The sequence below is a fragment of the Punica granatum genome, chromosome 2 (genome assembly GCF_007655135.1).
Source record: "Punica granatum isolate Tunisia-2019 chromosome 2, ASM765513v2, whole genome shotgun sequence".
Lineage (NCBI taxonomy): Eukaryota > Viridiplantae > Streptophyta > Magnoliopsida > Myrtales > Lythraceae > Punica > Punica granatum.
In genome coordinates this window covers 41,795,434-41,823,269 of record NC_045128.1, presented here as the reverse complement: position 1 = coordinate 41,823,269, position 27,836 = coordinate 41,795,434, and the positions used below count along the sequence as shown (strand labels likewise).

The window sequence follows — 27,836 nt, the reverse complement described above, 5'->3', positions numbered from 1 at the left end:
TCTGTCTGTGTTCAAAAACTTCCTTGTCGGTAATGGGTGATCAATCTAATCTCCATTCTGGTACGTGTAGTGGGGAATTCGAGCAGTTAGGAGCTGTTTCTACAAAGGGTTTCCCAAATATTGAGCCATGAACTAGGGAGCTGTTCATCTTCTTCCAAGCCGAGTCAATCAGTTCATTAATGTGATTGCGAGCAAGTTCCTGGAAGCCCCTGTTTCTGACATATAACAAAGGATAGAGTTAGCTGTCTCTCGCCTTTCTAACTCAGCCTGAATCACAAGAATTGCTGATGCAGTGAATTTGTGTTTAAGGATATCTCGGAAGATTTTTCTAGCTTCCGACTTTCATAAATATACTTGTTAATATAATACCTAATGAAAAGCAGAAATCAGATATATAACCCATGGAGTGGTACTGTTTTGAAACAGAATGCCAGATTCTGCTCGAATATGCATACCAAGAGATCATGGAATTTCTCTAAAGAACCAAGCGCCTCGTATGTGATATTCGGGCTGCACAAGAAGTAGGCGTGAATGAGGATGAGAACTCCCGACTCTGATACCCATCCGTTATCAAGGTATTCAGCGAACATTGGGGTGATCTTGTTGTGAGTCCACTTTGCTTCTTGGAGGAAGGTCTTGCACAGATCAGCCCACTGTACATAATATTATCAGGTCAGCACAGAGCTTACTGCATTATAGCATGGTGATCGCATGATTAAATGTTCCAGTGAAACAATGTTACTTGTGCCAAATCAATTCCAGGCCTCTAAACAAGATTTGATCTTGCGACATTTGGGATGATAAGCCTCTCTCATTATGTCAGCCGACCTTTTCTTGGTTCCAGCAGTGACATTTTTTGATAACACAAACAGTTCATATAAGCAGTTGTATTTGAGGTTGGAAAATGCACATGTTAACGAGCCATTGCCAAATGTTGGATACTAACTTGACAGTAACACTCTCGGTCATTAAGGAAAACTATTAGGGAGTTTCTGTGACACATTAAGTTACCGCTTTTTTTAGGTAGGGGATTATGTTTTCTCCATGCTCCTTCAGAGCTTCATAAGCCATCTCATGCACTGTGTTGATCAGAGCGAGGAAGCACAGCTTCATGTAATGCGGAAGGTTACTCACAGCATTAACATCCCACCTGTAAGAAACAATGAAGATTAATACGTCGACACACTGTATATCCTGTATTGCTTCCTCCATTTTAAACTTAGAATCATCGGAAAATTGTTACCTCTCAACAGCATCAGTAAAAAACTCGAGTTCTTCAAGAGTACTTTAAAAAACATCGTAGACGTCATTGATGGTTGTTATTAGAGGTCACCCTTGTCAAACCTCTCCGGCAGCCGCTGTACTGAGGGTCGCAAGCCATCCCCACCGTCCAGAAGAAGCGTTCCGTTAGCCTGTCCCTGGCAAAGTCCTACTTGTTCGCTAGACTGATACTATCATTCCACCACCTATACACAGTAATGCATGTGAAAATTTATTTAGTCACACGCTTCATCATATGAATCTCCATCAAAAGCAATTGCCGATTGGTACGTGTTTGAGGTTTTCATTTAGGGATTCTATAACACTGAATACATATGATGGATTTGGTTCTACTGGTCTTTATTAAACCTGGTACCAGCTGGAATCTCCTCAAGGCAGTCCTGTCAAGGGGGCTGTACTAGGTTATGCCATGTTGGTAAACCGAGTAGGATGGAATATAAGACTGAGAGGAGATAAGATTCAAATTTCAAAATTTTGGAGGTCGGAGAGATTTGTAGATTGGGAGAAACGACTGAGAAACAGGTTAAACCTGGACATGAGTTGAAGATCCTTTTGGAGTATCGATTGCACTTCATTGAAATTTAGGACAGCGAGTTCCGGCAACCCATGATTCTTATCTTTCCTCGTACTGTAGGCTTCAATGCACCACCGAGCCTCCTGCCAGAGGATCCTGCGATGCAGAGGTATTTCCACCAAACGAATCACTTGGTCTCAGAGGCTGTTCCCGATATCATTGGATTTGGAGCCTTGCAGATGTTCAGTAGCAAATGCCCCTGCTTCTTCCAAGACTTATTCTCCTTCAAATGCCAAATGTGAAGCCTCGTACAAGCTTAGCATCCCTTTGATGTAGTTGAACAGGTTATCCAAGAATTTTCCTCTACTGCGATCCATAAAATTGTTGAAAACATCTGTACATTCATGACAAAATAAAGGTTCGTATTAAATAAACCAGGAAGAGTCCGCCAATATCTTTTACCTTGGGGGAAATGAATTCAATTACCTTGGGAGACATCAAATCCATGTTGCCTGATAAGCCTGAAGCCGAGGCTGGTGGTGAATAAAATCCCGTCTTTATTTGCTATACATCCTCCTAGAGAAACATATCTATCGAGAGCTGTCCTGATGTCCTTCTCGAATCGGTGTTGCAAACCTAAACGTTGGACATCATCGATCAGCAACAGCATCTCTGACCTCACGTTCAAGCACATTTGCCCTCACGGCTTGTTTGTCATCCTATCCGACATTGATAGCAATAATGAGGAACCCAGAACTGAAACGAGTGCCGAGAATGTCTTTGTTATGTTAGGGGGAAGATCCTAGAATATCATTTAGGCTTGACAAGCTCCTTTGTTGATGGGCTAGTAAATAATTAGTCACACAACAACTAAACTATGAAAATTTTGAGCAAGTCAAATACGGTTGGAGTAAAGTATGTTTATACATCTATCCACCAAAAAAGTTCAAATCCATCAAAAAAAGAATAAGTCTATACATCTACTAAATGGAAATTTATCCTGTCCGATCCAATATGGTCCAAAATGAACATAGTAGACTGCAAAATGAATATAGTCGACTGGAGCCAAAGTACAACCTATTGCGTTGAATTTTGCTGTCGACTACGTGCATTTGAAAACCTTGGACTGGTCCCTCCCATGACTGCATAAGCTCCCCTACTAAACTATACAAACTTTTTTCTTCCCATTACAAGGGAGGCAATCTCTTCCTAAGAGCCCAAATTAATATATATAAATTTTTACAGTCCTAGGATGTTTCTAGACATTGACCAAGTCCAGGAGGATGTCCACACATTCCTAGAAGCAACCTAAAATCCGAGATTGGAACAATGATAACTTAAATGGTCGGCCCTGAAGTTTCGATGATTTTCATGCAAACTTCACATGCACTCTCTAGTAAAGGGTGGACCCACTTCTTCGATCTACTGTCCGTTGCTCCGTGGGAATTAATCTCCATCCTGGTGCATGCAGTAGGATTGAAGAAATCCTAGCAAGGTCGAACGCCGAGGAAGTAGTAAGATCGTTGCAGAGTTGGGAAATTAATAGTGGAAATATGCGGGAGATCATGGTATTTCGAGTTACTCATCAAATGCTGGGGCGATCTTGGTGCGGATTCTGTATGCTTATTTGGAAAAATGCTCTGAATAAATCAGCCTACTGCAATATATATTTGACGGGGTGGACAAGAGAATTCCATAAGGAATAATCAAATTTAATGGACGACGGAATGAATCAATTCCCTCGTTATTATTGTTTGGGAATCGAGAGTCCACTAATTCCCTCGTTATAATACACCAATGTTATAATGTTGACGCTGTTGGGACATTAGTCCACATTTTTCATGATGGAACTACCAAAGACCCAAATTCGGCGCGAACTGAATGGGGATTATATAGGTCCGCTCTCATCCATCAATTTTGGGAAAACAAGTAATAATCTGTCCTACAACTTCAGGAAACTTAACCAGATGATTTTCTCTCGTACACATCAGATCCATGTTCATAAGATTCCATGCCGGGAATCGGTGATCAATCATTCTATTTATCTAAGTGATAGAAATTGGGTCGATTAGCAACGAGTGGACTTGGTCCTTTGATCTGCTGTCAGGGGCTCCATGCAAATCTCCATTCTGGTACGTGTAGTGAGAAATTCGAACAAGGTTATAAGCCGTTTCTACGAATGGTTTCCCAAATACAGAGCCACCAACTAGGGAGCTGTTCATCTTCTTCCAAGCCAAGTCGATCAGTTTATTGATGTGACAGCGGCAAGTTCCTCGGAAGCCCCAGTTTCAAGCATGTAACAAAGGATAGAGTTCGCCGTCTCTCCCCTTTCTAACTCAGCCTGAATCACGCGAAAATGCTGATGAAGTGAATGGATGCTTAAGGATATCTCGGAAAATTTCTGGCTACTTATTTTCATCAGTGGTATGAAATATACGCTGAGAATATGTTAAAAAGCAGAAATCGGATATAACACCTCAAGAGTGCTGTTTGAGAGCAGAAGGCCAGAGCTTTTCTCAAATAATGCATACCGAGGAAGTGGCGAGATCGCTGCAGAGTCGGAAAATGGTAGAAGGCCAGCGCACGAGATCATGGAATTTCTCTAAAGAACAGAGCGCCTCTTTTGTGATACTTGGACTGCACAAGAAGTAGGCGTGAACTAGAATGGGAACTCCTGAGACTGAGACCCAGCCATTATCGAGGTATTCATCGAACGTTGGGGTGATCTTGTTGAGACTCCACTTTGCCTCTTGGAGGAAGGTCTTGCACAGATCAGCCCACTGGAATTATTACCAGATCAGCAGAGAATTAGCGTTGTAGCATGATGGTGTGTGATTAAATGTTTCAATGAAATAGTACTACTAGCACCAAATCAATTCATGCAGTTTCTAAACAAGATTCAATCTCGAGAAAGTGGGGAGGGTCCACTTTTCTCATCACCTAAGCCAACCTTTTCTTGGTTCCAGCATCGCCATTTGATAATAATTAACAGGTTTCAGCAGTTAAAGACTACTTCTGGGTCCAGCAGTTCATATAACTAGTTGCAGTTCCATGCCGTTTGACAGTAATGCCATTGATCGTTAAGGAAGACTATGAGGTGTTTTCACGGCACGTAAGTTACCGCTTTTGTCAGGTAGGGAATTATGTTTTCTCCTTGCTCCTTCAGAACTTCATAAGCCATTTCATGCACTGTGTTGTACAGAGCCAAGAAGCATAGCTTCATGTAGTCCGGAAGGTGGCTCATAGCATTAACATTCCACCTGTAAAACAAAAATGATTAAATTGACCCACTGTATATTCTGGAGTAATTACATGCACCTTTTGAAATTGGATCTGGGAAAATTATTACCTTTCAACAGCATCAGTAAAAAGCTCAAGTTCGTCAAGAGTGCCATAAATATCATAGACATCATCGATAGTCGTTATCAGAGAGGTCACTCTTGTTAAACCTCTCCGGCAGCTGCTGAACTGAGGGTCACAAGCCATCCCCACCGTCCAGAAAAAACATTCCATCAGCCAGTCCCTTGCAAAGACCAACTTGTTCCCAAGATTGATACTATTGTTCCACCACCTATGCATCAGTAGTGCATATTTGATTAACCACACGCTTCATAATATAAACCATTTTCACGTCATCAGATTACTTGGGATCGAATCTTGCTGACCTAGCCCTATTGTCAAAGATGTCCATTTTGAAGCTCTGTCAATAGCAACTGTTGATTGCTATGTGTTTGAGATCGGTTTTCATGCATGGGGTCTATAACACTTGAATAGTTGTGATTGATTTGGTTAAAGTGATCTTTCTAAACTTATAAGAAAGCTATCCTACGAATTTTCTGATAAGAAGACCCTGTGACGATGAAATGCTACCATGTTGGGGGTTATTGGGATAAAGTGGGAAACTGATCAAACCTGGACATGTGTTGGAGATCTTCTTGGAGTATTGACTGCACCATGTTGAAATTTAGTACAGCAAGTTCCAGCAACCCATAATTCATATCTTTCCTCATACGGTATGATTTGATGTGCCAACAGGCATCCTGCCACTGCATCCTGCGATGCAGAGGTAGGTCCAGTGAGTGAACCACTTGGTCTTGGAGGTTCTTCCCAATATTAACGGAATTGAAGCCTTGGAGATGTTCAATAGCAAATTCCTTTGCCTCTTCCAGGATTACTTCTCCTTCAAAGGCCAAATGAGTAGCCTCGTATAAGCTTAGCAGCCCTTTGATGTCATTGCCTAGGTTATCGAAGAATTTCCCTCTGCTGTGATCCATAAAACTCTTGAAAATATCTGTACATAAGTGATAGAAGAGAACTTAGTATCAAATGGGAGCCACGGAGAATACGTAGCTTAATTTTCTTTTTCCTGAAAAGTGAAAATCTATTTACCTTGGGAGACATCATAGCCATGTTGTCTGAGGAGCCTGAAGCCGAGACTTGTGGTGTATAACGTCCTGTCTTTATTTGCTTTACATCCTCCTTGAGAAATATATCTATCCAGAGCTCTCCCGATGTCCTCCTCGAATCGGTGTCGCAAACCTAGACGTTGGACATCATCGATCAGCAACAGCAGGGTGCGAGGCTCTGCATCTGTATAATGCATTGCATATCTGACCTCTCGTTCAAGCGCAATTGCCCTCTCAGCTTGTGTTTCATCCTATCCAATTATCAGAGACGGAATCAATACGAGTCGAAAGAACATAAAGTCAGTTATATTTTATTGTAGGGCACGCTTATATTAGTGATTGTACCATAGCATCTCCACTATATAATATATAGTTATTTCTCCAAGATGCGAGGAAAAGTTTGCAACATAGAGATCGGGTAAAATAGAAATTGAGCTGGTGACTGAAGATATGCGTGTTCACCATATGGTTAGGCTTAAGGGACTGCAGGAAGCTGTAACTCCAAACTGTTGGCTGATAATGCGCTGATCTTCTTCCATCTGCTTCAGTCGGTCTTGGGACTTGGGAGCTAGCTGAACATAAAGTGGGTCGATAGTTGTTGCACCGTGCTTTTTCTTTTAGGGGAAACTAGATTATTGTTGGTGGGCAAGAAGCATGTTCGAGGCACCGAGAGAAGTCAGACAAGTTCCATGGCTCCCAAGATAATATCGACTGTATCGTGGTCGCTAGATCTTGGTTACAAGTACTGCAAGAGTATCACAGTGTCCTATCTGTATTTATAGGAGCTGCTATGGGCAAACCAGACACCTTAGTCTCTTGATTCCCACTGACAATTTTATCTTAATTTTCACGTGATTACGCTGAGGAGTCATTTGACTGTTGCTGATTGAATAGTCAATCTTAATTAGATTAGTTGATTCTTCATAGTACACGGGATTCTTGATTATTGGATGGACGAATAAATATCTGTATGTACATACATATATACGACTTTTATCATCATGCACAAAGGTTGTTTAGCAGGGTCACTGGGAACTTCATAGTACGTCTTGAAAGTAAGATGACGTCTGGAAAACAGTAAAATAACGCCTTAGTACTTATCCCAAATAAATTGTGTTAAAAGTGAGCATATGGCACCCTCATTTTTAGTGATTGTACCATAGCATCTCCTAATATATGTCGTTCTGCTCCAAATTATTGCTATGAAAGTTCTTAGAAACTAGAGTTGGGGTTCGGGTGAAACTGAAATTGAATTAGATTGGAGAGATCATGTCGTCACCACATGGTTAGGCTTAAGAGACTGCAGGAGATTGTAATCCCAAACTGGTGGCTGATAACGCACTGATCTTCTTCCTTGTGCTTCAGCCCATATGGAAGTCCGGGTGCTTATGGAATATGAAGTAGGTCGATAAATGTTGCACCGCTTTTTTCTTCTTGGGAAAACTAGATTGATGGCGGACGAGAAGCACGTCTTAGGCACCGAGAGGAGTCGAACAATTTCCATGGCGCTCCCAAGATATATGATTGTACTGTAGATCTTGGTCAAAGTGCAGCAAGAATATCATACTATCCCATCCGTACATCAAAGAGCTGCCATTAGCGCACCATACGCACGAGTTTTTTGTTTCCCCTGTTAATTAATAATTAATAACCTGCTCAGGAATCATTTGGCTGTGGATGATAAGAAAAAGTATGTCTTAATTAGATTGTTTAATTCGTCCACAAGATGCACAAGATTCTTGATCGATAGATGAAGGAATATATGTACATACGATTGTTGTCAGCACGCATGAAGGTTGTCCAGTGGGGTGACCGACCAGGCATTTCCTAAAACATCCTAACAATAATAAAACAATTTCTGAAAATAATAAGTGAAATTGGTCTGCAATAACATGTGCAAGAACATTTTTATTGATCAGTTGGTCTATATAAACATGCGCAAGAACTATTTTTATTAGTCTTGTTACACTTGGATCGATCTCTGCCTATATTCTTTATTCTCAAAGCCTCGTAGATGTTTCTCATGGATGATCAATGATCAATTATTGGATTATATGCGTCCACTGAACTTTTTTAAATAATTTTAAACTAGCCGATGTGCAAGTCATTAAATTAAATAGATTTTGATAACGCGTTAATAATTTATACCATGTAAATTTAAGCAAGAAGGCCTTTGCAATAATCTATGCAGACATTAATGTGTGAATAAAATTAGAATGTAAAAAATGCTTAGAAAAAAGAAAATTTATTAATGTAGGGGACTCGAATGAACAGAAACCACGAACTGAGAAATTGCCTAAGAAGTCTATGTTGATTCCTCTCGTTGAGCGAATCGGGCAATCTCTTCCTAAGAGCCCAAATTAATATGTATAAATTTTTACAGTCCTAGGATGTTTCTAGACATTGACCAAGTCCAGGAGGATGCCCATACATTCGCAGAAGCAACATAAAATCCGAGATTGGAACGACGACAACTTAAATGGCCGGCCATGAAGTTTCGATGATTTTCATACAAACTTCACATGCACTTTCTAGTAAAAGGTGGACCCACTTGTTCGATCTGCTGTCCGTTGCTCCGTGGGAATTAATCTCCATCCTGGTGCATGCAGTAGGATTGAAGAAATCCTAGCAAGGTCGAAAGCCGAGGAAGTAGAAAGATCGTTGCAGAGTTGGGAAATTAATAGTGGAAATATGCGGGAGATCATGGTATTTCTCTAACAAATCGAGGGCTTGCTTTGTAATGTTTGGGGTACGCAGGAAGTAGGCGTGGATGAGGATGACAGCTCCTGAAACGAATACCCACCCGTTTTTCGAGGTACTCATCAAACGTTGGGGTTATCTTGGTGCGGGTTCTGTTTGCTTATTTGGAAAAATGCTCTGAATAAATCAGCCTACTGCGATATATATTTGACGGGGTGGACAAGAGAATTACATAAGGAATAATCAAATGTAATGGACGACGGAATGAATGAATTCCCTAGTTATTATAGAGTCCACTAATTGTCCCGTTATAATACAACAATGTTATAATGTTGACGCTGTTGGGACATTAGTCCACATTTTTCATGAAGGAACTACCAAAGACCCACATTTGGCGCGAACTGATTGTGGATTATATAGGTCCGCTCTCATCCATCAATTTTGGGAAAACAACTAATAATCTGCCCGACAACTTCAGGAAACTTAACCAGATGATTTTCTCTCGTACACATCAGATCCATGTTCATAAACTTTCTTGCCGGGAATCGTTGATCAATCATTCTATCTATCTAAGTGATAGAAATTGGGTCGATTAGTAACGAGTGGAGTTGCTCCTTTGATCTGTTGTCAGGGGCTCCATGCGAATCTCCATTCTGGTACGTGTAGTGAGAAATTCGAGCAAGGTTATAAGCCATGTCTACGAACGATTTCCCAAAGACAGAGCCACCAACTAGGGAGCTGTTCATCTTCTTCCAAGCCAAGTCGATCAGTTTATTGATGTGACAGCGGGCAAGTTCCTCGGAAGCCCCAGTTTCAAGCATGTAACAGAGGATAGAGTTCGCCGTCTCTCCCCTTTCTAACTCAGCCTGAATCACGCGAAAATGCTGATGAAGTGAATGGATGCTTAAGGATATCTCGGAAAATTTCTGGTTACTTATTTTCATCAGTGGTATGAAATATACACTGAGAATATGTTAAAAAGTAGAAATCAGATATAACACATCAAGAGTACTGTTTGAGAACAGAAGGCCAGAGTTTTTCTCAAATAATGCATACCGAGGAAGTGGCGAGATCGTTGCAGAGTCGGAAAATGGTAGAAGGCCAGCGCACGAGATCATGGAATTTCTCTAAAGAACAAAGCGCCTCTTTTGTGATACTTGGACCGCACAAGAAGTAGGCGTGAACTAGGATGAGAACTCCCGAGACTGAGACCCAGCCATTATTGAGGTATTCATCGAACGTTGGGGTGATCTTGTTGTGACTCCACTTTGCCTCTTGGAGGAAGGTCTTGCACAGATCAGCCCACTGGAATTATTACCAGATCAGCAGAGAATTAGCGTTGTAGCATGATGGTGTGTGATTAAATGTTTCAATGAAATAGTACTACTAGCACCAAATCAATTCATGCAGTTTCTAAACAAGATTCCATCTCGAGAAAGTGGGGAGGGTCCACTTTTCTCATCACCTAAGCCAACCTTTTCTTGGTTCCAGCATCGCCATTTGATATAATTAACCGGTTTCAGCAGTTAAAGACTACTTCTGGGTCCAGCAGTTCATATAACTAGTTGCAGCTCCATGCCATTTGACAGTAATGCCATTGATCGTTAAGGAAGACTACGAGGTGTTTTCACGGCACGTAAGTTACCGCTTTTGTCAGGTAGGGAATTATGTTTTCTCCTTGCTTCTTCAGAAATTCATAAGCCATTTCATGCACTGTGTTGTACAGAGCCAAGAAGCATAGCTTCATGTAGTCCGGAAGGTTGCTCATAGCATTAACATTCCACCTGTAAAACAAAAATGATTAAATTGACCCACTGTATATTCTGGAGTAATTACATGCACCTTTTGAAATTGGATCTGGGAAAATTATTACCTTTCAACAGCATCAGTAAAAAGCTCAAGTTCGTCAAGAGTGCCATAAACATCGTAGACATCATCGATAGTCGTTATCAGAGAGGTCACTCTTGTTAAACCTCTCCGGCAGCTGCTGAACTGAGGGTCGAAAGCCATCCCCACCGTCCAGAAAAAACATTCCATCAGCCTGTCCCTTGCAAAGACCAGCTTGTTCCCGAGACCGATATTATTGTTCCACCACCTAATATCGAATCACACGCTTCATAATATAAACCATTTCCACGTCATCAGATTACTTGGGATCGAATCTTCCTGACATAGCCCCAGTGTAAAAGATGTCCATTTTGAAGCTCCATCAATAGCAACTGTTGATTGCTATGTGTTTTGTATCGATTTTCAAGCATGGGGTCTTTAACACTCGAATAGTTGTGATTGATTTGGTTAAAGTGATCTTTCTAAACTTATAAGAAAGCTGTCCGATGAATTTTTTGATAAGAAGACCCTATGACGATGAAGCGCTACCATGTTGGAGGTTATCGGGATAAAGTGGGAAACTGATCAAACCTGGACATGTGTTGGAGATCTTCTTGGAGTATCGACTGCACTGTGTTGAAATTTAGGACAGCAAGTTCCAGCAACCCATAATTCATATCTTTCCTCGTACGGTATGATTCGATGTGCCAACAAGCATCCTGCCACTGCATCCTGCGATGCAGAGGTAGGTCCAGCGAGTGAACCACTTGGTCTTGGAGGTTCTTCCCGATATTAACGGATTTGAAGCCTCGGAGATGTTCAATAGCAAATTCCATTGCCTCTTCCAGGATTTCTTCTCCTTCAAAGGCCAATTGCGAAGCCTCGTATAAGCTTAGCAGCCCTTTGATGTCATTGCCTAGGTTATCGAAGAATTTCCCTTGGCTGCGATCCATAAAACTCTCGAAAATATCTGCACATAAGTGATAGAAGAGAGCTTAGTATCAAATGTGAGCCACGGAGAGTACGTAACGTAATCTTCTTTTTCCTAAAGAGTGAAAATCTATTTACCTTGGGAGACTTCATAGCCATGTTGTCTGAGGAGCCTGAAGCCGAGACTTGTGGTGTATAACGTCCTGTCTTTATTTGCTTTACATCCTCCTTGAGAAATATATCTATCCAGAGCTCTCCCGATGTCCTCCTCGAATCGGTGTCGCAAACCCAGACGTTGGACATCATCGATCAGCAACAGCAGGGTGCTAGGCTCTGCATCTGCATAATGCATTGCATATCTGACCTCTCGCTCAAGCGCAATTGCCCTCTGAGCTTGTGTTTCGTCCTATCCAATTATCAAAGACGGAATCAATACGAGTCGAAAGAATATAACGCCATTTATATTTTATTGTACGGCACGCTTATTTTTAGTGATTGTACCATAGCATCTCCACTATATAATATATAGTTATTTCTCCAAGATGCGAGGAAAAGTTTGCAACATAGAGATCGGGTAAAATAGAAATTGAGCTGGTAGACTGAAGATATGCGTGTTGACCGTATAGTTTGGCTTAAGGGACTGCAGGAAGCTGTAACTCCAAACTGTTGGTTGATAATGCGCTGATCTTCTTCCATCTGCTTCGGTCGGTATTGGGACTTGGGAGCTAGCTGAACATAAAGTGGGTCGATAGATGTTGCACCGTGCTTTTCTTTTCGGGGAAACTAGATTATTGTTGGTGGGCAAGAAGCATGTTCGAGGCATCGAGAGAAGTTGGACTAGTTCCATGGCTCCCAAGATAATATCGACTGTATCGTGGTCGCTAGATCTTGGTTACAAGTACTGCAAGAGTATCACAGTGTCCCATCTGTATTTATAGGAGCTGCTATGGGCAAACCAGACCCCTTCGTCTCCTGATCCCCACCGACAATTTTATCTTAATTTTCACGTGATTACGCTGAGGAGTCATTTGACTGTTGCTGATTGAATAGTCAATCTTAATTAGATTAGTTGATTCTTCACAGTACACGGGATTCTTGATTATTGGATCTACGAATAAATATATGTACGTACATACTAATAGAGGATAATATGCAATCATAGTTTTCCATTTATACTTGTTGTATATTAGGCATGTAATCAACATACATTTATGCACTTTCCTATATAAGTCATGTACAGTGCTTATTTAAGAAAGTGCATAAATGTATAATAATTACATGCCTAATATACAACAAGTATAAATGGAAAACTATGATGGCATATTAAGGGTTAATTGTACCGGTGGTCCAAAATGTTTCATAAATGTTTCAAGTTGTTTCAAAATATTTTTTTGGTAGCTTGATGGTACATTAAGTTTCAAAATCGTTTCAATATGATACATTCTGTCATCTTACGCTTGTCGCCGTTATACTCCAAACTTTTTAAAATTGCAAAACGATCCAAACTTTTGAACTTTTTCAATTATGCCCCAACTCCGCTCTCTCCTCCACTATTCATCGTCGCCCTCCTCTCCCTCCACTGTTCCTCCTCCCGCTCCCCTCTGTTTGACTCGGCAAGTTCCCTTCTAATGGCCCCTAGAGAGCGTAGAACGACGCTGTGGCGGTGGGGTTAAGCTCGCCCCGCCGACCACTCCACCGATGACCTCGAAGACGATGACGATGACAAAGACGAGGGCGATGGTGATGGCCAGGGAGGCTCACAGCAGGACGTCCTGGTTGAGCCTGAGCAGGGAGGCGATGACCGTCGTCGCCGCCCCGAGCGTCGAGGTGCAGAACACCCACTCGAAGGTCATTATCCCATCCGCGACCGCCGGCTTGATTGCCCCTATCGTCCCTCCCTATGAGACAGCAGAGAATCAAAGACAGAGGGGAGGGTTTGCCAGGCCGTCGGATCAAAGGGGCGGATCTCGGAGGTCGTTGGACGGGAACTCGACAGAGGGTAGGTTTTACAAGGCCGTCAGATCGAAGGGGTGAATCTCGGGGGCCGTTGGACGGGAACTCGCCGGATCTTGCAGAAGAGAGAGAAAGGCGAGAAGGAAGAACAAAAGCAGTGTTCGAGGCATCGAGAGAAGTTGAGCTGAGCTGCCTCGTTCTGTTTCCCGACATACTTGTTGATATCTCGATTAGGATTAAGCTGATACATGAGGTTCGACAGTATGTATTGTATGAGTGAACCAGATAGGGAGCTCAGTCGAGTACGGCTGAGTTCGGAGCTGAGCTGCGAGTTTATAGTGTATCGCCGTTGCTTGTTCTTTGAATGCCACATGCATTTGATATCTCTGTTATCACCTTATGGTTGTCTGGACATATCGTCGTCATATAAAAAATTATGCCCCTCCGGTATTGTCTGGATCCACCCGAGTCTTTGTGATGTTCAGAGCTATACTCTCGAATTGTTTAGCCCGCAGAGAGGTTCAATTCGGTAGAGTCCTGCAACTGCTGTGAGCTGTTCAATTTAAAATTTTCCCGTTGATCTCTATTTTTTATATTTTCTGAGCTACACTGTAGCTAACATTCTTTTACTTTGGCAGCAGCCTATTTCTCAGGGTTCGATTATTTTGAGGTTGACAATCGAGATTGGCGTGGTTGATTTGGTCAGTTGTCAGCCTTTGGGGACGATAGTTCACGGGAAACTAGTCATGGCAATGAGGAGCAGTAGATAGATAATCGCCGGGGCCAAAACTTTCGGAAAGAATCTATAGACGTTGTTTGGATTGTAAGTTAAAAAACTTTAACTTTAACTCAACACATTACACAACAAAAATACACATTTTTCAAGTCAAATTTATACTCCCATTTCATTTGTCCTTTTCCACAATGAAAATCAAAATCAAAATCAAAGTTACTTTAACTGTGAATTCAAATGCACCATAATGTTTGGTAACCAAAGGGTAATAACTGTTTGTTCCCGACAATTTTTTCTGTATTTTATTCACATAAATGAGCTGTAATTTATGCATAATGCATGAGAATCATAGATGTGATATCCCTGCTTCTGAAAAACACTTGACCCGATGATCTTCTGAAAAGACCTGGACTTTCCGCTCGTGGGATCCCTTGTTACTATTCCTTTTACCAGTAATAGTGATGGGCTCAATTAGTAGCGAATGGACCCGTTTCTTCGATCTAATATCCGGTGCTCCATGGGAATCTCCATCATGGCATGTGCAGTGGGAAATCCTGGCAAGGTTGAAAGCCATTTGGATGAATGATTTCCCGAACATCGAGTTGCAGACCTGATGTTGCTTGTTCATCTTATTCCAGGCCAAGACTATAAACTTGTTAATGTGCTCGCGAGCAACTTCCTCGGAAGCCCCTTTTTCCAGCATGTAGCAAGTGATTGAGCTTGCGGTCTCTCCCATTTCCAGCTCCGCCTGACACATAAGCCGACAAGTAAATGGACCCAGATATTCTAAGGATGCATTTTAGATTATGATGCCTACCGAGGATGTAGCGAGATCGTTGCATAGTCGGAAAACCGTTGAAGGCCAACGGAGGAGATCAGTCCTTTTATTTTGGCTTGCACCCTAATATTTGGAAGCTCCACCAATCTAATTCGAGCCAGGTCGATCTATTAAGAAGTAAATCTCTCCCCATTATAGATTTTATACATTTACTAGACTCGAGCTCGAGACTTTCTTTAAGCGAAATAAGCTTCGAATCATTTGAAATAGCCCATATTAATATATATCAGTCCTTTTGATTATATGGACTGTAAAAGACCACATCCGGGTGAGAGTGAGCTCCAGACGCACCAAAATCATGTGAATTTCGTCTCTCGCATTGAACCGTCCATGTGATGACAAACTCAGTGTCCGTAGGCTATATGTGAATGATGTACTGCGTGCTTTCATTTAAGCTTCTATCTTATTTCCGGACAAATTTTGGGCCCTTATGGAGATGGGTCAATCATATAAGGTAAGTCTTTTTCCTTCCAAGTTGAGGAAAATGGAAATGCTTTTGTTTCTCTTTCTTTCCCTCCTATTTTCAGCATTTCTGTAATTCAACATTCGACATGAACTTCTCTTGTTGGGTTCTTCTTTTTTTTTTCTTTTTTTTTGGGATAGTGTTGGTAATGTTTAATTTACAGACAGCTGAAGGTTTCTTCTGTTGTATTTGGTTTTAGAGTTCAGTAAAATTGAGTTTTGATTTTAATTTGTTTGTATTGATTGTGTTGTTGAATTATGAAAAAAAAATGAAAATGTAATAAATAATTGAGAGAAAGTAATGACTGTATTGTTAAATTATGAAAAGAGTAATGAATAGTTGAGAGAATTTAGTATTAAAAATTAAATTGAATGGTTAAAAAAATTAAAGAAAAATGAAAAAATAATAATTGTGTTGTTGAATTGAAAATTAATAAAGTTAAGTGAAGTAGAGTTAAAAACGAATTGTAAAACCAAACGGGCTGTCACATCAATTTACTGCTGGAACATTCTCAATCGATTTAATTAGCCTGGACCTTCCCTTATAACAAAAAATTGCAAAGAGAATTACCGGTTTCGTTAGGTAAGGGATGATGTTTTGTCCATGCTCCTTGAGAGCGTAATAAGCCATCTCACGTACTGTGTTGTACAGAGCCAGGTAGCATACCTTCATATATTGTGGAAGGTTATCCACAACTTTCACATCCCACCTGGAAAAAGGAAGAGAATTTTCTTCTCTTGTTTTTCTTATTTGACAACCGAAAACATAATCTTAAATCGTGTACTGCTGATCAAGTTGAGCAAGTAATTGGAAAATTTTGTTACCTCTCAACAGCATCAGTGAAGAGCTCGAGTTCATCAAGAGTTCCATAGACATCATACACATCGTCAATGATCGTGATCAGAGAGGTGACTTTTGTTAGGCCTTTCCGACAGTTACTGAAACGGGGCTCATAAGCCATTCCAACTGTCCAGACGAAGCATTCCATTAATCTGTCCCGTGCAAATGGCAACTTGTTCGCTAGACTGATTTCGTTCCACCACCTGAAGTTTGTGTGCAGAAAACAAGCAATCACTTGTTAGGTTATCCATATATAAGGAAGGAATGCCAATTTTTTTACCGATTAAACCTCGACGTATATTGGAGATCTTCCTGGAGTATCTGTTGCACCGTGTTGAAGTTTAAAACAGCAAGCTCGAGGAGCCCATGAATTATGTTCTTCCTCTTAGAGTAAGTGTCAATGTACCATCGCCCCTCCTGCCACTGCATCCTCCAGTGCAGAGGTAGTTCGAGTGAGTGCTTCACTTGGTCATCGAGACCTGTTTTGATATTGCCAAGATTGATGAAGTGTCGAAGATGTTTGGTACTGAATGTCTTGGCCTCTTCCAAGATTAGTTCCCCTTCAAAGGCCATATACGATGCCTCGTACAGGCCCAGTATTCCCTTGATGTCGTCTTCAAGGTTGTTCAAGAATTTCCCACTCTCATCCGTGAAACTCTTGAAAACATCTGCGCGATATTGATCATGAATAAGACTTCCTTTGTATGATTAGTAAAACATCAAGTTTGATGAGTAGATTAATTACCTTGGGAGACCTCGAAGCCATGTTGTCTGAGAAGCCTGAAGGCGAGACTGGTGGTGAATAATGTCCGGTCTTTACTTCCGATGCACTCTCCTCGACAAACATATCTATAGAGAGCTCTCTCGATGTCTTCCTCGAATCGGTACCCCAAACCCATGCGTTGTACATCATCAATCAGCAACAAGATCGCAAAAGGCTCCGCTTTATCATCGTTCATGGCAGCTCTGATCTCTTCTTCAAGCGCATCTATCCTCTTGGCTTGGAATGCATCCTAATATGTTCAATGTCCCACAGGCTTATTAATTTTGGAACAACAAGTTGATCTCGAGTTCTTCTGCAAGAAGCAGCTAACAAATGTGGAGTTTGTAGATGACTAGCTGTTTTTACATGAAAATTTCGCGTAACTTTCACCGTCTGAATTAGTTCAGAGAATGGCTCATATTTTCATTTACATTTCTATATAGATAACTTTAGCTTCTCAACTTTTGTCATGAAGATCAACATCTTGGGGATTTGGAATTGGAAATCCTTCTTCTTGTAGCGGTACCTATAATTGTATTTCGTGAAACCTGTGATCGAAAAGCCTACAGAGATTGTACTAAATTGCAAACATAAGCTACGGATGAAAGTATGTGCTCACCGCAGTGTCGGTCTTAATGGACTGCACAAAACTGTGACTCCAAGCTGTCGGCTGATAATTGGCTGTTCTTCTTCTAACAGTCATCTCAGCAGGTCTCGTAACTGAGATGTTTGTGTGGGTCTCATAAGAAAGCTCTGTTTCTATTTCACTTGCACAAAGAGATTCCCACTCACATTTGTTGTCTCCGTATCTTTATATAAAACTAGCAATTTCACTCGCGCGTTACACCAAAATATTATTCGTGGCATGAATTTTTATAATTTATTATATAGAGTCTTTAAAAAACATTAATTATTTTATAATTGTAGAATTAACTCTTTGATAATCGTCAAAATAATGGTGAATGAAGAATATTAAATTCATCGTATTAAATTTGTTCTATTAAATACTTTATTTACATAAAAAAAATATTATAAACTTAACAAGCATTAATTTACATATTTTATAAATAAGATTATTAAAATCACCTGAATAAAATTACTTTAATTGAAGTAATTAATTAATACCTTTTAGTTTTTAAAAAGAATCTTAATTTTCAAGATCAAATTGTGGAAGATACTTGTATTTATGTCCTTTATACAATAATAAGTTACCCATAGAATTTTAATGTCTCAACTTTAAGTAAATTTAATAAAAAATAGAAATTAAATTTATTTCATTCATCGAATGAGCTTTTAAATAAATAAATTCTTTTAGCATCATTTTCAATTTCTAAGTATATTTAATCTTAAAATAGAACTTGTAATCGTTTTTTAATATTCCAAACCTCCTTACAATTTCAATTATGTAAGTGGTTACTTGTGTGAAAAATTTAGATAAATATTTCTCTATCCTTTTTAAACTGGAAAACCTTATTACAGTTTCAAGAACATAGTTAAGCATTTGTAGAATTGAAAGTTAGTGTGAAAAAATTTAATTTTAATTAATCGAATTTCAAAAGATATATTTATTACTAAATTAAATGAATTCTTAGATCAATTCGCTTGTATTATTATTTTATTTTTTAAAGTGTATTTAATATTGATGTAGAAAATTTTTAAAAGTTCATAGATATTCTAGTAAACATAATTTTACTTGTTAAATCGAGAATTGCAAAATGAAAATAATTTTAGTAAATTGAATTGATATAAATATATTATCCATATAAATCAATTTATTCACTTATGCATTAATCATTAGTGCATTAAAGATGGTAGAAAAGATTAGTGAAATTATGATAAATAGAGAACTGTGGACTGACATATGACATCACTTTATTAATCATGGGTCGACATACATGACGCAGTTTTATTAAACCTGTTTTTTTTCCGTTCCGCTAACGTGACGAAAGAGAAAATATCATATCAGTCAATATTTATTGGGTGGGTTGCGTGGATCATGCCATGCATTGTCTCGAAGTCCTCATTGATTAAGACAAAGCTTTTGGTGGTCCTAATGAAATGTACGATGTTTGCCCTCCAAGTTCCATGTGTCATGAATGCACGCCTTAAAATTTCTAGTGTGAGTTTGACACTTGATATGTGTAGGACTTGAAAGACAAAAGTGCTAATGAAAGACACTTCGACTGCCCACAATAAAAAGGATAAAAGTTTCAAAGTGATTAGGTTCATTTTCGATATAAAAATTTGAATTAATAAATTATAATTTCCAATCTTTTATAGCTCAGAATTTTGTGATTTGAATTACGAGAGCGGCCAACGCCGTACATCTTCTAAGTCATGTCCATTGATTTGTTTGAGATGAGATGCTCAGGTTGATCTGCCTTGTCAAAAATCTGACATATAGCTCAGGAAATTGTTTGCCACAACATTTTCTATCTGAACTGTAGGAACGATGTTCTTCCGCAGTTGCCAGCCAGATTTTCCAATAGCCAATGACTAATTTATTTCCTTCCTTAAAATGTTATGACATGGCCGTCGTTTTCAAGGTCACATGAACGCAATTATGTAATGAAAATGTTCTGACATAAATGATTGAATTCAATAACCGCAAAAAAAAGAAGTTATATTTCCAAATTGATTATATATAAGAATAGCGTAATATATATATATATATATATATATATCAATTATAAGATTTTTATTATTTAAAATTGTCTGTGCGGAAATGCGAGTAGCCTTTCTAGTAACTTGTGGAAAATAAAGAGAAAACCCAAAATTGGCCCGATAAGAAGAAGGAGAAAAAGGAGAGAGTATGGGCTCAATTACTGGGCTGTTAATGGGCCTGGGCCCTCAATAGACCGCTTCTTCGCCCCTCCCCACCGATGAGCAATCCTCCTCCCTTCGCCAGAAAGGAAATGATTCCTCGTTCTTCCTCCTCCTACGACGACGATTCACTGGTTAATCTCCCCGCTGGTGACCACTCTAGTTCAGCTTCTCTTCGACCTGCGCCGACTTCGAAGAACTGTCAGCTCTCGACTCTTCGACGCCGGACATACGGCGCCTGAATCTCGCATGTAAGTTAAAACCGAGCTACAGACCGGCTTGTATTTGAGATTTTGTCGATCAATTTCTCTCGGTTTTGAGCTGAGCTGCCAAGTTCTGTTTCCCGACGTACTTGTTGATATCTCGATTAGGATTGAGCTGGAATTTGGACTCTTTTTACCTGCATCGTATGAGTGAACCGGATAGGGAGCTAAGTCGAGTAGGGCCGAGTTCGGAGCTGAGTTGCGAGTTTACACTGTATCGCCGTTGCTTGTTCTTTGAATGCGACCGTATGCATTTGATATCTCTGTTATTACCTTACTGTTGTCGGGACATGTCGTCTTCATATAAAAAAATTATGCTCCTTCTGTATTGTCTGGATCCATCCGAGTCTCTGTGAAGTTCAGCGCTATGCTCTCGAATTGTTTATGCCGCAAAGAGGTTCAATTCGGTAGAGTCCTGCAACTGCTGTGAGCTGTTCAATTTAAAACTTTCCCATTGATCTCTATCTTTTACATTTTCTGAGCTACACTTTAGCTAACATTCTTTTACTTTAGCAGCAGCCTATTTCTCAGGGTTCGATTATTTTGAGGTTGACAATCGAGATTGGCGTGATCGATCTGGTCAGTTGTCGGCCTTTGGAGACGATAGTTCACAGGAAACCAGTCACGGCAATGAGGAGCAGTAGATAGACAATCGCCAGGGCCAACTGAACTTTCAGAAAGAATCTATAATGTCTGGTAACCAAAGGGTAATAACTGTTTGTTCCCGACAATTTTTTCTGTATTTTATTCAACATAAATGAGCTATAATTTATGCATAATGCATGAGAATCATAGATGTGATATCTCTGCTTCTGGGTTTGTTTCCAATGGATTATTTAGATCCAGTAGAAATTGGAATACTCAGACCCAAGTGAAAAGATTTTCATGTAGTTCCTTACTTTGGTCAGGTTGTGAAAAATAAAAAGATGTGGGGCAAAATTTGAGAAAGACAAAAGCTTTATTATTATATGCTTAAGGTACCCAAACAACTTAAAATTTTCAGAACTTAAAACTTATCATTCTATCAAACAACTTTTACTTATTCAATTAAGTACTTATTACATTAATAAGTGCTTAAAATTTCAGCACTTAATTTTAAGTCCAAACAAACACACTCTTAGCCTCTGCACTGTGAACCACTGCCAGAGCAGAGTAAGCTCTCTCGTGATTCTTAAGCTCAAGTTTTCTCAGTTTATTGATGGCAGAAATTGCCGCCTGGCCATCAACATTTCCGCTTTCTAATTTGGGTGTTTCCGATTGTTTCTTCACTCTGATGCATCGATTTAAAGTTCATATTTTCGCAATGATTAGTCATGATCTGAAATGGCACATTGAGCTTAGCATAAAAATGGGCATCTGTCGGGGCCTGGATTGGCCTCTTAATACGAAAGGAAATGCCATAGAAGTTTTAGTCTAACTGTTTATCATGTTAAGAGTTGAATACTATGCTTTCGATACTTTTACAAACTTGTATAATGTAAATAGTTCAGGTGTTGGATATATAAGGCTTATAGAGAATAGTTTGATTTATCGGGTGATAATATTCGCAGATGGGGAATCTTGCTGTTGACAATCATGTTAAGTACATTTTATCGGTTGAAAAGGTATGTAATGGACCTTGCCCTGCATAGTTTATAGAACTTCTGTTGTTTTTATTCGGTCATTGTAAGTTTTGGTTCATCTTATATTTAGAGGAAAGATGATTTCGAGTCCGTGGTGATGGAGCATTTGAGATTGAATGGAGTGTACTGGGGACTGACCACCTTGGACCTCTTAGGAAAACTCGATACTGTTGATGCTGATGAAGTTGTTACGTGGATCATGAAATGCCAACACGAGTCGGGTTCGTAAAATGCTCCTTCTTTTGATCTGCTGATCATGCTATTAGCAATGCATTGTTTTTTTCCTAACATTCTCTGATTTGTTATCATTTAGAAAAGTTTATCCGTCATCATAATTTTAAGCTCTCCCTTCACCTGTCCAAGTTGTGATCTTCCCTTTGTTATGCCACTAGGAAGATTGATATGTTCATATGGGAATACACAAGCAATTGCATTGATTGAGCTCTTTGTGCAGGTGGTTTTGGCGGCAACATCGGACATGACCCACATATATTGTATACAATCAGCGCGGTGCAGGTTTTGGCCCTTTTTAACAAGTTGCACGTTCTTGATATCGAAAAAGTTGCAAGCTGTATCCTTTAATCTGTTGGATTTTGTATCTGGAATCTATTGTTTATTCATCTTTGATGAGCTGTGTTGATTCATACCCATCACACCCCTATTTAAGCTTCTATTTACCAGTAGCAATTGCCGAATGTCGTAGTCTGGTTAGTTTACCCATTGTATTTGCTTCTGCCATTGGTTGTCGAGTTGAAAAATGTTGTACTTTTGGATACATAAGGGACTCCATAGACTGAGATCTGGTTTCACTATATGGAAGATACCGGTCTGATTTAGTTGATGACATGAATGTAGAAAAACCTTCTGATTTGGATGAACTGGAAACATCATTTTTCATTTCTATTCACCGGAATAACAATCTTCATCAAAGGTCCATTTACTCATGGGTACAATCTGCTCATGGGGAAACCTCCATGCTTAAATTAAGGGATGGCATTATTAAATTCAAAGTTGAATTGCTAATTCAGCTGCTGAAGGTAGTAGATTGTATACAATTTTTCTTAGGTAATTTAAAAAAACAAGAAGTAGATCACTGCACCTTTTTTCTTGATTGTCAACTCAGATATTTCTGCTCTGCAAAATGAGGACGGTTCTTTTTCTGGGGACATATGGGGTGAAGTTGATACACGGTAATTTCACCGTCTCTCTCGGTGCTTCTGAAATAAGGTATAAGTACTAAGTTGTGGAAACACCCTTTGTTGTCATAGGTTCTCGTATATCGCTATATGCTGTCTTTCGATACTACGCCGCTTGGATTCAATTAACGTGGAGAAGGCCGTTAACTACATTGTGAGCTGCAAAAATGTAGATGGTGGATTTGGTTGCACACCTGGTGGAGAATCTCATGCAGGGCAGAGTATGCGACAGTTATTTAACTTCAGAGTTTTATTATTTGAAATTTAGCCACTGCTCGAAGCAGATGAAGTCAGGTTTTCCTTCCCTTTATTGCAGTATTCTGTTGTGTGGGTGCTCTAGCTATTACAGGGGCGCTACATCACATTGACAAGGACCTTCTTGGATGGTGGTTATGTGAAAGGCAAGTAAAAAATGGAGGTCTGAATGGGCGCCCTGAGAAACTTCCCGATGTGGGTTATTTCCCCCTCAAAACTTGATATTCTCTATATGAAGGCTTTTCTTCTAGTTTTGTAAGGGAACTTTATGCCTTGATTCAGGTTTGCTACTCCTGGTGGGTGCTCTCTAGCTTGATTATGATTGATAGAGTTCACTGGATTGACAAACAGAAGCTTGGAAATTTCATTTTAGATTGTCAGGTAAATTTGATTTAGTTTGCCACCTTCACTTGGTATTAATCTTGAGCTGCTTTCTCTTTTGTTTGTGTGTGTGTGCGTGCGCGCGCGCGCGTGCTTTGAGGAAGTTATCTGGCTACTATTGTTGAGCCAATTTTGGTGGTGGTTGGTGGTTGCTGCTTGCTTGCAGGATACAGAAAATGGAGGAATCTCGGATAGACCAGATGATGCTGTTGATGTATATCATACTTTTTTTGGAGTAGCCGGTAAATAGCTATTGCATATTACCCCTTCCATTGCTCTATAATTATATGCACAGAGAGCAATATTCTTTCACTTTTCATTTAGTCTTTGCTAACCGAAGTAAATCAAATAGTTGTTACTTATGGCCCACAAAGTGGGACATTTTAGTTCTTTGACCTCATTTTGTTTCATCATTCAACATTTGTTCACTTTGTCTGTCTTTCCAGTTCAGCTCTGAGGTTTTTCTGGTTGCTGATCATTTCAGGACTTTCACTTCTTGAATTCCCGGGTGTGAAGGCGATAGATCCAGCTTATGCTTTGCCGGTTGATGTTGTAAACAGAATTTTCTTCGGCCGCTGAGATGCTGGCTTTTCTGGACGCCTATTGCCCCTCACACTAATACAAATCGCGATTCAGGGACATGTTTACGGTTGGCAGCTTCATCGCAGTGTGAGAACATCATTATTTACTCGTTTTGAAGTTCTCGTATACTTGGTGCCGTTCATCTTATCCAAAGGGGAGCTGATGAACCTATATGGATTATGATATATATAGCTGATGACTAGATTTTATTGCCCATGCTTCTTGTCGAGGGACCTGCTGAACTGTTATGGAAATAGACCGAATCTGCTGACTGTTTCATTTCCATTCAATGGCACCAATTTCTTTTAATTCCTGCTACGGAGAGGTTGGATATATATGATATACTCGTGGAAAGACATGCATGCGTCCATGTACAATATATATCTGGATGCAGGGAAACAGCTATGATATGTGGTGGAACCAATCGACCGTAGCGAGAATAAAGTTCCATTTAGATAAATGTACTGGGAAAACAGCCAAATAAACGATTTTTAAAATGACCCGGAAAGCGGGGCCAAGTTGTTTCGCCTGCAATTATTTTTTTCATCCAAAACAGAAGAAGGATGACAGAGTGTGCAAATGCTTACATATATGTATGTGTGTGTGTGCGTGTGTGTGTGTCTAATATTATTATATATCAATATGTCGTATCACGTGAGCTGAATTGAGGGGAGAGGTCCCGTGTATTTGAGTAATTGAGTTGTGGGTGTGAACTGCCAGTTTTGGCTTCATATGTTGGGTTTTGTCTGACAGACAGCCCTGTCACCTTTCCCACCCACTCCCGACACGGCCCAGGCCAAGACAGTCAATCGCCAAGTCTCTTATCCGAAGGGCATCCGAGACATGGGATATGATCATTTCTCGAGAGAAGTAATCGGATGTTTGTGTTTGTTTTGTAAATCACATTTTAAAATTAGATTTTAATTTTGAAAAAAAAATTGTATAAATGATCATATATGATATTCGTTTTTTGACTTTGTATGAATTATTTTATTTTATTGTGAAAATAAAAGTGATATAAATGGAATCATCATTTGATTTTATATGAATTATTTTATTTTATTGTGGGTAGAGTTAAATTAAAGTGTGATTTTAAAATCACACTAAGAAACCAAAGAAAGAACTTTATAGAATTACAACACTATCTCATTTGCAATGTAGGTCTACATAATTATATGATCGTAAGAGCATCTATGTGATGCGTTCAAATAAACTCTCGTGCTAATTGTCCCGGTGAATAGAATCGTTCGCCATTTTATAAGCATCGTAGTCATTTTGTAACGCTCAATCCATGTAATGTCCTCTCCAGTCACCATAAATAACCATCTCACGCTTATTGTAGGGCGCGATTCAACTTGCGGTTAACCTTTGTATCGTCAGCCTGGCACGTCCTTTTCTTTGAGAACGATAATGTTGCTGACTTTCAATAATCACACGAACACTGTCGACCATCACATCTTGTATTATTATTGGTGGAGCTAATGATCATTAGTCCACTCAATTTTTTTCTCAAAGCTAGTGAGTTAGATCCAATGAGCTAGTTAATTAATTAATTAACAAATTAATAAGAGGAGAACTGTGTCTGACTATTGGAACGAACATTCGAGTGCAGTTTATTGTAAAATATATGTATATATATAATTAAAAATCATAAAAAAGGGGTCACGGACTTTGAGAATTTTGACATTGATGATTACATTACAAAACTATAAAGAAGAATAGTAAAACTTTTTTTTTTTTTACTCAAATGGCATCATATTCGAAATGACATGTTTGATATTAAAATGCGTGCACTCCATCCAACCCACTCATTCCCCTGTCCTGCTCCCCATATATTTTATTTATTACATTAGCTGGCTGGCTAGTTGGGCTCCACTGAGAGGAAATCATATCAGCATCATCGATATTTAAGCACATTAATTATTATCATTACCCCTCTTATTACTAAAAAAATTCAGTGATCAGGAAAATTTTAAATAGATAAAAAAAAATAAAACCATACCCAAAAAAAAAAAGCGGTGATAATTTATTCTCCTATTCCTATAATAAAAGTAAATTAAGCACCTCTAAATGAGGCAATAATTGAGTAATGCTGCTTATTTTAATTGCACCATGCATTAAGTTGTTTTTCCAACTAGTACTCATCTTCGTCCAAAAATTCACTAATGAGAAATTCAATTATGTCCTTTTTCTGAGGCTGAAATTTAAAGCTGCCTTCGCCTTCTCACCATAGACAACACAACTGGTCCATCCAACGGTACACTGCTCCGCAAGGTTAGATTAAATGTGCCGCAAAATATGGGTTTTTTGAAAAATATCCAGCTGTGTTAGCTGGAAGAAAGAAGTATATAGAGTTAAATGCACTTTGCCCCCCGACCTACGATGAGATTTTGGGTTTGCCCCCTGACTTTCAAATTTTTGCAGACCACCTCCCAACCTTACCGGAAAATAACCAACATGCCCCCTCAACAAATTTCTGATCAAAATTCCAGCAAAAAAAAAAGTACATGCCACTTACAAGTTAAAATAAAATGATAAAATTTCTCCATAAAATTATTATATGAACAAGAAACTGTTGTGATGGATGCATTTCCCACTGCCGGGCATTAGTCTGAATCAAGTTAGGTCACCGTTCGAAGCTCTCGGGATTGAAGAGCTTTCCTTAATTCACCCAAAGGGAAAAGAGAAAAAAAAAGAAAAAAAGAAAAAAAAAAGAGCTTTCCTTACTATTCCTACAAGTTTGACCCTTAAGATTGAGAATCGAGTGAATTGCATTTTCCAGCATTTTCTTGTTGAGATTTGCGTTTAGAGTTGGAGTAGAAAATGGTTCTTTCCTTCGAAAATGGAGGTGACTTCGACAGGGCAAGAGAGCTGAGAGCCTTTGAAGAGTCGAAAACTGGCTTGAAGGGGCTTATAGACTCCGGTGTGGAAAGGGTCCCGCTCATCTTCAACCAAACTTGGATTGGCTTCATGGATCGGGATAAAAAACCGACAACCAATGAATCTCCTCACAGCATACCAGTCATAAACTTGCAGGGCGTCTACATGGACCCCGCTCGGCAATCCCGGAAAGTCTATTGGATGAGGTGCTTGAAGGGGTTCGCCCATTTCACGAGCAAGACACTAAGCTGAACAAAGCATTTTACACTCAGGATCGAACCAAGAAAGTTCTTTACATGTCCAACTTCGACTTGTTCAGTGCACCGCAGCTAATTGGAGGGACACTTTGTATGTCACAGCTGCAGACCCATCTGACCAAAAAGAATTGCCTGAAGCATGCAGGTACACTGTTCCAAACCTAGTTTATTTGTTCCATTCATAAGTGAATCTTGCAATAGACCCAAAATATTGCGTTGATCTATAAGATGTTGTAGCTTAGATACAGAGGCTGAAGCATGGCTATGATTCGAGCACAAGTAATGTGAATGTTGTTAAGTGTGGAAAATTAAACTGCTAATTTACATTT

The 27,836-nt window shown here is 39.5% G+C and overlaps 4 protein-coding genes and 1 pseudogene across 7 annotated transcripts; 1 reads left to right on the top strand and 4 right to left on the bottom strand.

The window, feature by feature from the left end:
- Positions 1–40: 40 nt before the first annotated feature.
- On the bottom strand, positions 41–2,465 carry LOC116194024 (annotated as a pseudogene).
- A 1,306-nt stretch (positions 2,466–3,771) lies between these two features.
- On the bottom strand, positions 3,772–7,705 carry LOC116194023 (probable terpene synthase 12). Its single transcript, XM_031522750.1, is given in 9 exon segments — positions 3,772–4,064; positions 4,067–4,136; positions 4,327–4,575; positions 4,917–5,055; positions 5,145–5,366; positions 5,708–6,086; positions 6,185–6,452; positions 6,664–6,828; positions 7,481–7,705. Coding segments are annotated over 9 exon segments (1,941 nt in total). The 3' UTR covers positions 3,772–3,840.
- Positions 7,706–9,166: 1,461 nt separating this feature from the next.
- On the bottom strand, positions 9,167–12,544 carry LOC116194665 (probable terpene synthase 12). Its single transcript, XM_031523531.1, has 7 exons — positions 12,278–12,544; positions 11,797–12,064; positions 11,320–11,698; positions 10,775–10,996; positions 10,547–10,685; positions 9,958–10,206; positions 9,167–9,767 (listed from the first exon to the last, which is right to left on the bottom strand). The coding sequence occupies exons 1-7, from the start codon at positions 12,503–12,505 to the stop codon at positions 9,471–9,473; spliced, it is 1,782 nt and encodes a 593-aa protein (XP_031379391.1). The 5' UTR covers positions 12,506–12,544; the 3' UTR covers positions 9,167–9,470.
- Positions 12,545–14,125: 1,581 nt separating this feature from the next.
- On the bottom strand, positions 14,126–18,020 carry LOC116194674 (probable terpene synthase 12). 3 transcript variants are annotated; one of them, XM_031523542.1, is made up of 6 exons: positions 17,868–18,020; positions 17,231–17,498; positions 16,775–17,153; positions 16,470–16,688; positions 16,216–16,354; positions 14,126–15,092 (listed from the first exon to the last, which is right to left on the bottom strand). In XM_031523542.1, the coding sequence occupies exons 1-6, from the start codon at positions 17,949–17,951 to the stop codon at positions 14,691–14,693; spliced, it is 1,491 nt and encodes a 496-aa protein (XP_031379402.1). In that variant the 5' UTR covers positions 17,952–18,020; the 3' UTR covers positions 14,126–14,690. The 3 variants fall into 3 exon arrangements, with proteins under 3 accessions (XP_031379402.1, XP_031379403.1, XP_031379401.1); XM_031523543.1 differs by having other exon boundaries at positions 14,127–15,092; positions 16,892–17,153; XM_031523541.1 differs by having other exon boundaries at positions 14,128–15,092; positions 16,766–17,153.
- A 2,114-nt stretch (positions 18,021–20,134) lies between these two features.
- On the top strand, positions 20,135–24,688 carry LOC116197079 (geranylgeranyl transferase type-2 subunit beta 1). Of its 2 annotated transcripts, none has more exons than XM_031527100.1 (11): positions 20,135–20,322; positions 20,851–21,041; positions 21,885–21,938; positions 22,027–22,177; positions 22,411–22,527; positions 23,080–23,146; positions 23,225–23,373; positions 23,493–23,602; positions 23,690–23,788; positions 23,955–24,030; positions 24,273–24,688. In XM_031527100.1, exons 2-11 carry the CDS (start codon positions 21,024–21,026, stop codon positions 24,365–24,367), a joined length of 936 nt encoding a protein of 311 aa, XP_031382960.1. In that variant the 5' UTR covers positions 20,135–20,322; positions 20,851–21,023; the 3' UTR covers positions 24,368–24,688. The 2 variants fall into 2 exon arrangements, with proteins under 2 accessions (XP_031382960.1, XP_031382959.1); XM_031527099.1 differs by having other exon boundaries at positions 20,136–20,322; positions 23,469–23,602.
- The last annotated feature ends 3,148 nt before the right edge of the window (positions 24,689–27,836 follow it).